The following is a 12,023-nucleotide window of genomic DNA, read 5'->3' on the forward strand; positions in this document are numbered from 1 at the left end:
TGGAGTCCGTGACTGCAGGTAGAACCAGAGATTCCGGGCAGAGGGACAGGCAGATGGGATGGCAAAGGACATCTGAGAATCCGCTGACAGGTGTATTCCTTTACGGGCACGGGAAGTGGGGAATTAAAATGGGTGTCGGGTTTTAATGGAGTCATGGAAACACGTGCGAGCTTCTCTGGGTAGGGCATTCCTAACCGAGGCTCAGGGCCGTGCCACTCTTGCCTCTTCCCAGTGAGGTCCAGCACAGAAGTCCTCCACGAGCCATGTCGGGGTGCAGAGGGGCGTGAGGGGAACTGTGCCAACCCCTCTTGTCCTCGCGCTGGCTTGAAAGGTCAGTGAAGCTTGGTGTGAGCTCATCAGGCATTGCTTTGACTTGAACCTAGAGATAGGATCGTATGAGTCCGCTCGGGCTGCCGTCGCGAAGCGCCGGAACAGATGGTGCGGCTGGAACAGCACATGTATTTCCTTTCAGTGTGGGGAGGTTGAAATCCAAGATCAAGGTGTCACTAAGGCTGGTTCCTCCCGAGGCCTCCCTCCTTGGTGTGTAGACAGCCATCTCCTCCCTGTGTCCTCATAGGGTCTCCCCTCTGTGTGCGTCTGTGTCCTAATCCCGTCTTCTTACAAGGACACCAGTCCTATGGGATCAGGACCCACCCTAATGACTTCATTGTACCTCCATCCCCTCTTTAAAGACCCCCAACTCCAAATACAGCCACATTCTGAGGTCCTGGGGGGTCAGGGCGTTCACATATGAATTGTGGTCGGAACGCAGTTCAGTCCGTAACAAGGCTCTATACAGTGGTCTCTACTTAGCAGGCTGGGACGCCCAAAGACCACTGTGCTTCATAAAATGACCGTCGGCTTTCCCGATGGCGAAAGAGATTCTAGGAGACGGAAGAAAGTAATAGCGGAGGGCCTACAGCCTCCACGAACGGACCTCCCTTTTCCCCTTTCTCTTCCCTTCTCTCTCAACATGGCTGAGTCCTTCAGGCTCGCATCCTGTTCAGAGGGTTGGGTTTTCTTCGGTTGCCATTGAGATAATCCAGGAAATGACAAGTGCTGCTATCACTAGAGAGAACTGCACATTCCCTGCTTATCTCACACATGTTGGCTGTGCCCCAGTGGTGAGCAGAGAGCACTGAGCACGGGGAACTTACCAGCATCTTGATCAGCTCCGCATTTGACAGCAAACGCTTTCGTAATGCTCTAATAAGGAACTTGCTTGAAATAGCAAATGGGGAACACCACGGGGTTTTCATTCTAGAAGGACTGTGCCTTCGAAGGAAGGCGTGTTCCTCCCCTGGGAGATCCCGTTTGCATTCATCCTTAGGGTCCACCGTACCCTATGCCATTTAGAGCATCCCTGGACCACGCCCCCTCCCTAGACAGTCACGCACCTTCCTCTACCTGACGAGGAATCTGTTTCTACTGCTGGCTTCTCCTTTGTTAGCTAGCTCCAGTTTTCAGAAAGTTCTTCCTCATTTCATGCCCAAACCAGACAGTCTCCCATCCAGCCAGCGTTGTTTTCTGGAGCTGCACGATGTCTCTTATTGTATTGAACCTTTTCTACCCAGTAAACCAAATCATCTCATCGAGTGCTAACAGGAGGCCACCTTCTACCTGCCCATCGTGATCTGCAGGCGGTTTTAGTGGGCCTTCCCTCCCACCTGAAACCCAGTGAAATAGACAAGCGCTTTGGGGTCCCTGCATCATAAAATCCCTCAATGGGGAAGTGGTTGAGGGGCAGCAGGAGGCCTTCCACGCCCACAGTCACCTGTCATCCAGGAGGGCTTGGACCCAGACCAGAAGGACCTGCATCTCCTCGAAGGCAGGGAGGTTATACTGTCGTCAACCAGCACCTGTTTCCCTATGAGCAGGTGGGCTGGGAAGACTCACCTGCAGTACCCCGTGCACGACGGAAAGCCTTGTCGGGGGAAGTTTCAGGTAACTTAGGAGGTCGAGGACACGAATCCGCAGCACTAGGGCTGGGAACAGCGTCCAGGGTTCCAGGGTTCCATGCAAAGGCAGGACTCCCAGCTTAGAGAAAATGACTAGGAAAAGAAGGAGAGGAGTTTGTCAAAACTAAAATGAATAGCCCACTGACGGGCGCATGGACCCGGGAACCGAGCAGCGTGGGATAGGGTGGGAGGATTGAAACTCAGGGTTTGCTGGGGCTTTTCCCAGTCTTTCAATATAGGATTTGTTATTATTCAGGTAAGGTGAGGCTAACAGGTCAGGAGATGACTGCCACTGAAAAGACACTTGGTCGCTCACGGTTGCCAAGAGGAAGGGGCACAGCACACCAAGCGGGGTTACACGGGGAAGCACCAGGGTCGGTCGGGAGGCAGAGGGAAAGGGGGAAACCAGACGAGAGCCTTTCCTGTGATTTTTGCAGGAAGGAACAGGTGAGGCAGGGCGAGCGGGGTTAGGACGGCCTGGTGTGAATAATTCCAGCAGGTCCTGGGTGCACGGGCTGCCCTAGTTGTCTGGTACCTGTCCTGGGGGGATGAGGGCAGGTGGATGGTGGCCCAGAGTATGGGAGCCTCTCAGAGCAGGGAGTGGGGGGCAGGCTCTGGATGGGTGAGTTTGCATTTGGAAGGGGGGTCCTCTGCTATATCTCTAGGAATTGGCCATCCCTGGAAGGTCAGCAAGGCCCCAACACGTCAAAACATCAGAAACTCTTGATTATTACAGACCCCGACTGTGGCAGAGTCCTGAGGGATGGGCTATAAAATACAGGGGGTGTAGGCAGTGGGGAGAAGGACGGGCGTGTGGACGGCTGTGTGCCCTCTGACTGCAGAGGTGGGGCTGTCAGGCACCGTCAGGAAGCCTGCGTCAGCCTGCAACTCAACCAGACGGGGCACAGCACGACCAGCCCCGTGTCGCTCTCGGGACCCTGGCCGGACAGAGGCAGGCGGTGACTGAGAACCTGGGGCATCCCTGCAGCCGACCTGGGGACCTCAGGAGGACAGCCTCCACGCGGCGAGGCAGAGGCTGAGCGAAGTGGGGCTGCCTCTCCAGTACCTAAAGTAAATGAAGAGGCCACCCTGGGAGACCCTGGGGTTCCTGACGGGTTCTGGCGGCTTCCAGAACCCTCTCTGAAAACCATGCCTGCTGCCTTGGCCTGAAGGTGGCGTGTGCCCTGATCTGGGGATTAGCGTAACATCCACGACGAATATCAGAGGCACTGGGGGTGGGTCTTTTTTTTGCTTTCACTGTCTGGACATAAAGAGGAGAATCAGATTAACTCATAATCCTTGTTTCGCCCTTTGGCAAGACCGTGTTTGCCCTGAACCTGACGGTGCCTGTTTTTGGTTTCCAGGGGCTCTCATGACCCCCAACACCAGAGTACAGCGGTTTGAAGTCCTGAAGAACGGCACGTTCGTCATCCGAAACGTACAGGTGCAGGACCGCGGCCAGTACCTGTGCACGGCCACAAACCTGCACGGAGCAGACAGGATGGTGGTCCTGCTGTCGGTCACGGTGCAGCAGCCCCAGATCCTAGCCGCCCACTACAAGGATGTCACCGTCTACCTGGGCGACACCATCGCCATGGAGTGCCTGGCCAAGGGGACCCCAGCTCCCCAGATCTCCTGGATCTTCCCCGACAGGAGGGTGTGGCAAACCGTCTCCCCCGTCGAGGGCAGGATCACGCTGCACGAAAACCGGACCCTGTCCATCAAGGAGGCGTCCTTCTCAGACAGGGGCGTGTACAAGTGCGTGGCCAGCAACGCCGCCGGCGCGGACAGCCTCGCCATCCGCCTGCACGTGGCGGCCCTCCCACCCGTCATCCACCAGGAGGAGCTGGAGAACATCTCGCTGCCCCCTGGCCTCAGCATTCACATCCACTGCACCGCCAAGGCCGCGCCCCTGCCCAGCGTGCGCTGGGCGCTGGGGGACGGGACGCAGATCCGCCCTTCGCAGTTCATCCACGACAACCTCTTCGTCTTCCCCAACGGGACCCTCTACATCCGCAACCTGGCACCCAAGGACAGCGGACGCTACGAGTGCGTGGCCGCCAACCTGGTGGGCTCGGCGCGCAGGACCGTGCAGCTCACCGTGCAGCGCGCCGCCGCCAACGCGCGCATCACGGGCACCTCCCCGCAGAGGACCGACGTCCGCTACGGGGGGACCCTCCGGCTGGACTGCAGCGCTTCCGGAGACCCCTGGCCGCGCATCCTCTGGAGGCTGCCGTCCAAGAGGATGATAGACGCGCTCTTCAGGTACGTGGCGCTCCTGCCTCGCCAGCAGTCCCGGGGCTCCTGAGCCTGTCTCCCCTCTGGGTGCTGGGGAAACCTCCTCATGGGGTCGGGTAGAAGAAGGAATGACTCCTTGTCGGCAGTGCTGACGCGCAGATGTTGCTTCCTGTGTGGGCCGGGTCGGGGGCATTTCTTTCTCACACGATGCAATCTTGTCTTTTTTCTTTGTTTCCCGCCCCGCCCGGGGGTGGCATGTGGGACCTTCCTTCCCCGCCCGGGGATCGAACCCTTGCCCCCGGCACTGGGAGCGCAGAGTGTTGACCACTGGACCGCCGGGGAAGTCCCAATCTTGTCTTTATCAGTTGAGATGCAGAGCAAACACCTAGCCCTTAGCCCTGCTTTTCTACTCCCCGCCTCCAAAGAAAGATAAAGCAATAGCTTTTGTTGTCATGCTCGTAGTTTTTTTTTTTTTTTTTTTTAACATCTTTATTGGGGTATAATTGCTTTACAATGGTGTGTTAGTTTCTGCTTTATAAATGCTCGTAGTTTTAACTGTATTTAAATAATTAGATAAAACAATTTCTTGTCTTATTCTAATCTCAACAAAACACATAGGAGCTTCAGGTCGTATCTCAAAATGTGTTAGCAATAGAAGGAAAGGAGATAAAACAAAGAAATTAAAGGCAAGTGGCAGCACAAAGGTAGCACATCTGCAATTCCAAGAGTTCATCTTGGCTAGGAAAAAAAGCACCTTGCCCTGCCCCGTCTTCAATTCGCAGATGTATGACTCTAGAGCAGTGGGTCTCAACCAAGCGGGATTTTGTCCCCCGGGGACATTGAGCCATGTTTGGAGACATTTTTGGTTGATGAGACTTGGGGAGCAAGGAGGGGATGCTACTGGCACGTGGTGTGTACAGACCAGAGATGCTGCTGAACACCCCACAGTGCACAGCACAGCCCCACGTCAGAGAGTCGTCTAGCCCCAAGTATCAGTAGTGCTGACGCTGAGAAATGCTGTCTTAGCAAGGAAAACTATCATCTATCTATTTATCTATCTATTGTTTATTTTTATCTGTCGTCACCTATCTGATATCTATCGTTTATCTATCTGGTACCTTTCCATCTGCCTGTCTATCCTCTATTCTATGTATCTATCTGGCATCCCTCACCTTTCCATATCTAGCTCAAACCCTTTACCTATTTACCAATCATCTGTTTTTATATATCTAGCATCACCTGTCTGATATCTATCGTTTATCTAGTATCTTTGCATCTGCCTGTCATCTATTCTATGTATCTATATATATCATCTGTCATTTATCTTATCATCTATCTTCATCTGTCTCTAGCTCTATCTACCTACCTAGCCATCCATCTTACCTCTCTCTCTATCATCTGTGTCTATCTGTCTATCATTTATTTTTATCTATCTGTCATCACCTATGTGATATGTATTATTTATCTCTATAGTATCTTTCCATGTGTCTCTATCATGTATTCTCTGTATATCATCTGTCATTTATCTCTTCTGTGATCTTTCTCTATCTCTAACCCTCTGTCGCCTGTCTGTCTATGGAAGTGGTTCTCAACTAGACGGTTCTGTCTACCAGGCCTGCACTCATCCATGTCTGGACACATTTTCAGTAGTCACAGCTCGTGGGGAAGGGTTGATACTCTTTGATTAGTGGAGACCCAGGAGGCTGCTCGAAACCCCACCATGCACAGGACGCCTCACCACGGAGAGTCATCCAGCCCCTGCTATCAGTAGTGCCGAGGCTGAGAAACCCTGAGGTAGACCCCAAAAGCCACTGTCTCTTTAATAAGTGTTTCAAGATGCAGAGGAAAGAGACAGTGATTGGCAACAGGAAGCAAAGACACATCCGTGGCGTCATGTTGGAAACCCCCTGGCTTGTGGTGCGTCTCCAGCCCACACAGCCTGGCAGCTCAGACAGGAAGCCACCTCGGCGCGGGTTCCTCCCTGGGACGTGACCCAAAGCAGCGCCCAAGGCTCTGCGCAGCTGTGTCTGGTCTGCCCAGTCTCCTTCCAGCGCAGGAGAAGGGCCAAGTCGCCGTATTTTAACTTCAGATGGCTGGGTGGTGCCTAGTGAGCCCTGCACCGTCGATCCGGAATACCACATGCCCGGTTTTCCCCGCAGTATCTTCCAGCTGAGCCGGTGTCCTGCCGCGCAGAGGGTTGTTTTCCATCGACACTGGCGAGGCTGAGGCAGTGCTGACTGAACACTGAAGGGAAAGAATGTAGTTCCGGTGTGCATTGGGGCCATGCTACTGGTATCTCTCTATAAACCATAAGCCACAGTCTCTGTAGCTTCATTATTCCTAGCTTCTGGCTAATGACATTCTCAGAAAAGTGTAATGAAACAGCCCATGTGAGTTTTTTAAAAGAACGGGCTGTTTGCCCTGCCTACACACTGGGACTGTTGTAAAACAGGGATACTGGACTTTCCTGTCTCGAAGCTAAGTCTCCTGTAATGTGTAGCCATGCATCTTTTTCAGAGTCGCTCTGCTGATTCAGATAATGACCAAGGTTAGGATTTGCTGCTATAGGAGTTTCTAAATGTTTACAGACATGTGCTACTGTATACATTTTTGGATTCTAACTCCAAGACTCATTATAATACCTCTGTCTGCTCCACGCCTATCGAACGACCTACTGATTCAGGTTGACTGGACTCTCGCTCGTGGCCAACAAAACACGTGACGTGGTCCTTGTTGGTAGGTGCTTTGATGAACGATAATCAGGCTTGAATTCCATCATAGGCAGACACTTCTCTTTTTTTAAATCAGTGACATGGTTCCAGACGTGCTATTAGAATGACACTGTGCAGGAAATATTTAGGGATAATAGTCAAGCTCTCCCTGCAGATGCCAGAATTATAAGTAATTGAGATTTTCAATCTGGACACGTTTAAAGTAGGAACCTCCCAAATCTCTTCGCCCCGTTATTCAAAACATTAGTTCTGCGTTGCTGGAGGACATACCGATGTATATTTATAAAAAGGTCACACGCCTAGTGAAGATATTTCTGTCTTTCTTTCCATGTTGCCTTTTTAAACTGAAAATTCTTTCTCGAATACTAACTCAGCAGTGTGTGAGTTTAGGTCTGCCACGTGGAGAAACTGAAAGTCAGCAGGAGGGTACGAGCTGGTGAGGGTCATGACGCTTTCGTTACAGATTCTAGGGAAGAAGCTTGTACACCAGTAGCACCAAGTTCTGAAGAATCCAATCGTAGCCTCGAAACTCTGGGTATAACCACAACTACGCGATCCATACTGTAGCTGCTTTGCTGCCTGTTTGCCTCATAATGGGATACAACATCATAAAAATTGTCAAGAGTAAACATCGTCTCTAAAACTTTTAGGAAAAATGTCACCTCTTCCTAAGGTTAATGCACATTCATTCTGTCCAGGACGCTAGAATTTTATCTGCTTTTATCATTACAACAAGCTCCACGCTGACAACAGGCAAATATTTGATCCACACACGCCCACACAAACCGGGCTGATGTCTTAGACTGCGTTTCACATCTTCGAATCAGAGGCCAGGCCAGCCAAAGGTCAGGCTCCACCGGGGAGTTCTTAACTGGTAAATAAATCACTTCTGCGTTTGGATGGCCGTCCCCTCCGGGCTGCAAAATCCATCCAACGTTTTTGAGCGGCAGCCCTGTGCGCCCAGAGTTCTGAGATCCACACGTTTTTGTTTCGTTCCGGTGACCTCAAGCCGGGAGAGACAGCGTTCGGGAGACTGACATCTCATTCTGTTTTCTTTCTCTCGGTCAGCTTTGACACCAGGATCAAGGCGTTTGCCAACGGGACCCTGGTGGTGAAATCCGTCACGGACAAAGATGCGGGGGATTACCTGTGCGTCGCCCGGAATAAGGTGGGCGATGACTTCGTCATGCTTAAGGTCAACGTGGTCATGAAAGCAGCCAAGATCCAGCACAAGGAGGAGAACGACCACACGGTCTTCTATGGGGGCGACCTCAAAGTGGACTGCATGGCCACCGGGCTCCCCAACCCCGAGATCTCCTGGGGCCTCCCGGACGGCAGCCTGGTCAACTCTTTCATGCAGTCCGACGACAGCGGTGGACGGACCAAGCGCTACGTCGTTTTCAACAACGGAACCCTCTACTTCAACGAGGTCGGGTTGCGAGAGGAAGGTGACTATACCTGCTTTGCCGAAAATCAGGTTGGCAAGGATGAGATGAGGGTGCGCGTCAAGGTGGTGACCGAGCCCGCCGTCATCCGGAATAAGACGTACTCCGTGGTCCAGGTCCCCTACGGGGACGTGGTCGCCGTGGCTTGTGAGGCCAAAGGGGAACCCACGCCCAGGGTGACCTGGCTTTCTCCAACCAGCAGGCAGATCCCCACCTCCTCCGACAAGTACCAGATATATCAGGACGGCACTCTCCTTATCCAGAAAGCCCAGCGCTCGGACAGCGGCAACTACACCTGCGTGGTCAGGAACAGCGCCGGGGAGGACAGGAAGACGGTCTGGATTCACGTCAACGTCCAGTCGCCCAAGATCAACGGGCACCCCAATGCCATCACCACGGTGCGGGAGGTTGCCCCGGGAGGGAGTCGCAAACTCATCGACTGCAAGGCGGAAGGCGTCCCCACGCCGAGGGTGCTGTGGGCCTTTCCCGAGGGCGTGGTCCTGCCGGCCCCTTACCATGGCAACCGCATCACCATCCATCGCAACGGTACCCTGGACATCAAGAGTCTGAGGAGGAGCGACTCTGTCCAGCTGGCGTGCATTGGGCGTAACGAGGGCGGGGAAGCCAGACTCATCGTGCAACTTACGGTCTTGGAGCCCGTGGAGAAGCCCATCTTCCACGACCCGGTCAGCGAGAAGATCACCGCCATGGCCGGCCACACCATCAGTCTCAACTGCTCGGCAGCCGGGACCCCGACGCCCACCCTGCTGTGGGTCCTTCCCAACGGGACGGAGCTGCAGAGCGGCCACCAGCTGCAGAGGTTCTACCACAAGGGCGACGGGATGCTCCACATCAGCGGCCTTTCCTCCGTGGACGCCGGGGCGTACCGCTGCGTGGCCAGGAACTCGGCGGGCTACACGGAGAGGCTGGTGTCTCTCAAGGTGGGGCTGAAACCCGAAACGAGCAACCAGTACCACAACCTGGTCAGCATCATCAACGGGGAGACCCTGCAGCTGCCCTGCATCCTCCCGGGGGCCCGGCAGACCCACTCCTCCTGGACGCTGCCCAACGGCATGGTGTTGGAGGGTCCCCAGGTCCGAGGACGCTTCACCCTTTGGGAAAACGGTACCCTCACCGTGCGCGACGCGTCCGTCTTCGACAGGGGCACCTACGTGTGCAAGGCGGACACGGAGTACGGACCCTCCGTCGTGAACGTCCCGGTGATCGTGATTGCCTATCCTCCCCGGATCACCAGTGAACCCACACCTGTCATCTACACCCGGCCCGGGAGCACCGTGAAGATGAACTGCTTGGCCGTGGGCATTCCCAAAGCCGAGATAAGCTGGGAGCTGCCGGACAAATCGCACCTGACCGCGGGGACGCAGCCCCGTCTCTACGGGAACAGGTTTCTTCACCCACAGGGGTCGTTAATCATCCAACAGGCCACCCAGAGGGACGCGGGCTTCTACAAGTGCACCGCCAAAAACCTCCTGGGCCGTGACTCAAAAACAACCTACGTCCACGTCTACTGAAACCCCGGGAGCACACCCTGGACTCCACGGCCGCTGCTTCCGAAGTTAGAACGAAGCCTCCTTTGGGTTCACAGCGGGGGCCGGAGAGTCAGGGCTCTAAAAGGATTTGTCCCGGGACACGGTGGCCCCCTCCGGCTTGGGTTCGAGGCCCACTGTCGACCTTGACCTGTGCTCGTTGACGAAAGGAAGCAATGCAGACACGGGAAGCGGGTGTCGGCCGCTCTGGGGGACTTCCTTTCATGTTTACAGGATGCTGTATGCTCTTGCCTTCCATTTCACAGGACTTGGGCGCAAATTACAAATTCTGCGTTGCTGGTACCATCCTGATGCTTGAACGGGCGTCTGTAGGATATCTAAGGAGCCTTCACTGCAAAGAAGCTGTCGAGGTTCACAGTGCCTTGCTACCCCCGCGGAAGATGCATGACCTAGTTAACCCGCTGCCGTGTTAACATGATAGAACGTTCTAGAATGAGTATCCGTCTTTCCGTTACTCCTTCTGTCACTTCAGAACTGCAGTGTGCCCGACAAGGGCTGACAACCAGAGGGGTTGTTTGTTTGTGTCTCACGTACAAGTGTCCTACAGTACAGCTCCCATTTTATAGGAAAGGACGCTTTCTCCCTGGAACTCACTTTTTATATAGTGTTTTATATATTTTTTTTTCTTTCTAATCAGACGATGAGAGTAGAAAGAGAAAGACATACTTTCTGTCTCATTAAAAATAATAAATTATTGGTCTTTACAAGGTTCGTATACATTAGACCAGACATGGAAATGCAATTAAAACCAGTTTCCTTCCCGACTTCCTTCGAATTCATAAACCACTGTTATGTTACCTTTCCCAGCGACCCTCCGGTAGGGGATGCTGAGATATTGGATTTCCCTGTTGATAATAAAATGTATCCGGAGAGAGCCGTGCGGGACCGGGGAGACGCCAGGAGAGGGAGGACAGAGCGAAGTTGTGACCGCACGGAATAATCCCAGAGCCTTCCAGAGGAGCCCAGAAATATCTTTCCTCCTGTCAATTTGTGTCCTCGAAAAATAGATCTGTTACTTCCACGACTGCTTTGCTGTATTTTTAAGGTCAAACTAATGTACATTGGATAATAAAGTAATATTTTCCAAAGAACCAGGCAGTCATGACAGTGATATTTTCAAGGGCAAAAGCCACTTCAAGTGAGTCTGCGCTCAGATCAGATTGGTTGAAAAACTGCTTTTATCCACCACGTTGGAATTATTCTCTTCTCTGTGAGTATTTCACCAGCAAGGAAACTAAGTCCAAGCTGGCAGCTCCAGCCGAGTCTCTGACAGGAAGGTGAGGTGGGACCGGCTCCAGTGTGAATCAGGATTACTGGAGGCTGAAGAAAGAGCGCCACAGCAGTCCTACAGCCAGTTTTCTTTAGGGAGGAGACATCTCGGGTGCCTATAGCAGTATTCCTCAAATATGCACTCTTTGGCTTCCCGCGAGAGGAAGGAAGAAAGCAAATGCAAGATAAATATTGGGCAGGCATGTGACTTTTGTCCGTGCTGCCAATCTGGAAAGAGTGGCAGTCACTGAAGGGAAAGAGAGCTTGGGTTTTCAAGACTGTGGGAAGCACGGACACTGTCTCACTCATGAATCCGTTTATTTGCTTAAGGGTGACTACACAGCCCCTTGGGGTGTGCCAGGTACCGGGATGGGCATCAGGGTACCCTGATGTGTAGGAGACACATCCTGCTTGAAGAGTTCATCCTCCATAGACAAACCCTTCATCCAGGACAGGGTTTCTCAACAGTAGGACTACAGACATTTGGGGCTGGATCATTTTCTGGGGTGAGGGCTGTCCTGTGCACTGTAGCGTTTTTAGTGGCATCTGTAGGCTGTATCCACGAGATGCCACTAGCATCCTCCCCTCCAGGGCTGACAATCAAAGAATGGCTCCGGATATTTTCAATGTCCCCTCATCACCCTTAGTTGAGAACCACCACCGTAGATCTAGATACAATTTGATAGATAGATAGATAGGAAGAAAATAGGTAGATGATATGATAGATAAGACAGATGAATGATAGATAGATGAGGTAGATAAATAGGTGTGTGGATGGATGGATAGATGATTGATAGCTATGTACATAAATAT

The 12,023-nt window shown here is 52.9% G+C and overlaps 1 protein-coding gene across 1 annotated transcript in view; it reads left to right on the top strand.

Moving 5' to 3' along the window:
- Positions 1-10,890, top strand: part of MXRA5 (matrix remodeling associated 5) — a 28,615-nt gene extending 17,725 nt beyond the window's left edge. Inside the window, exons 6-7 of the mRNA XM_060001700.1 lie at positions 3,323-4,223; positions 7,997-10,890. Of these exons, the coding sequence (XP_059857683.1) occupies positions 3,323-4,223; positions 7,997-9,905 (2,810 nt within the window). The 3' untranslated portion in view covers positions 9,906-10,890. The remainder of the gene's footprint in view (positions 1-3,322; positions 4,224-7,996) is intronic.
- The last annotated feature ends 1,133 nt before the right edge of the window (positions 10,891-12,023 follow it).

Source organism: Delphinus delphis, chromosome X (genome assembly GCF_949987515.2).
Source record: "Delphinus delphis chromosome X, mDelDel1.2, whole genome shotgun sequence".
Lineage (NCBI taxonomy): Eukaryota > Metazoa > Chordata > Mammalia > Artiodactyla > Delphinidae > Delphinus > Delphinus delphis.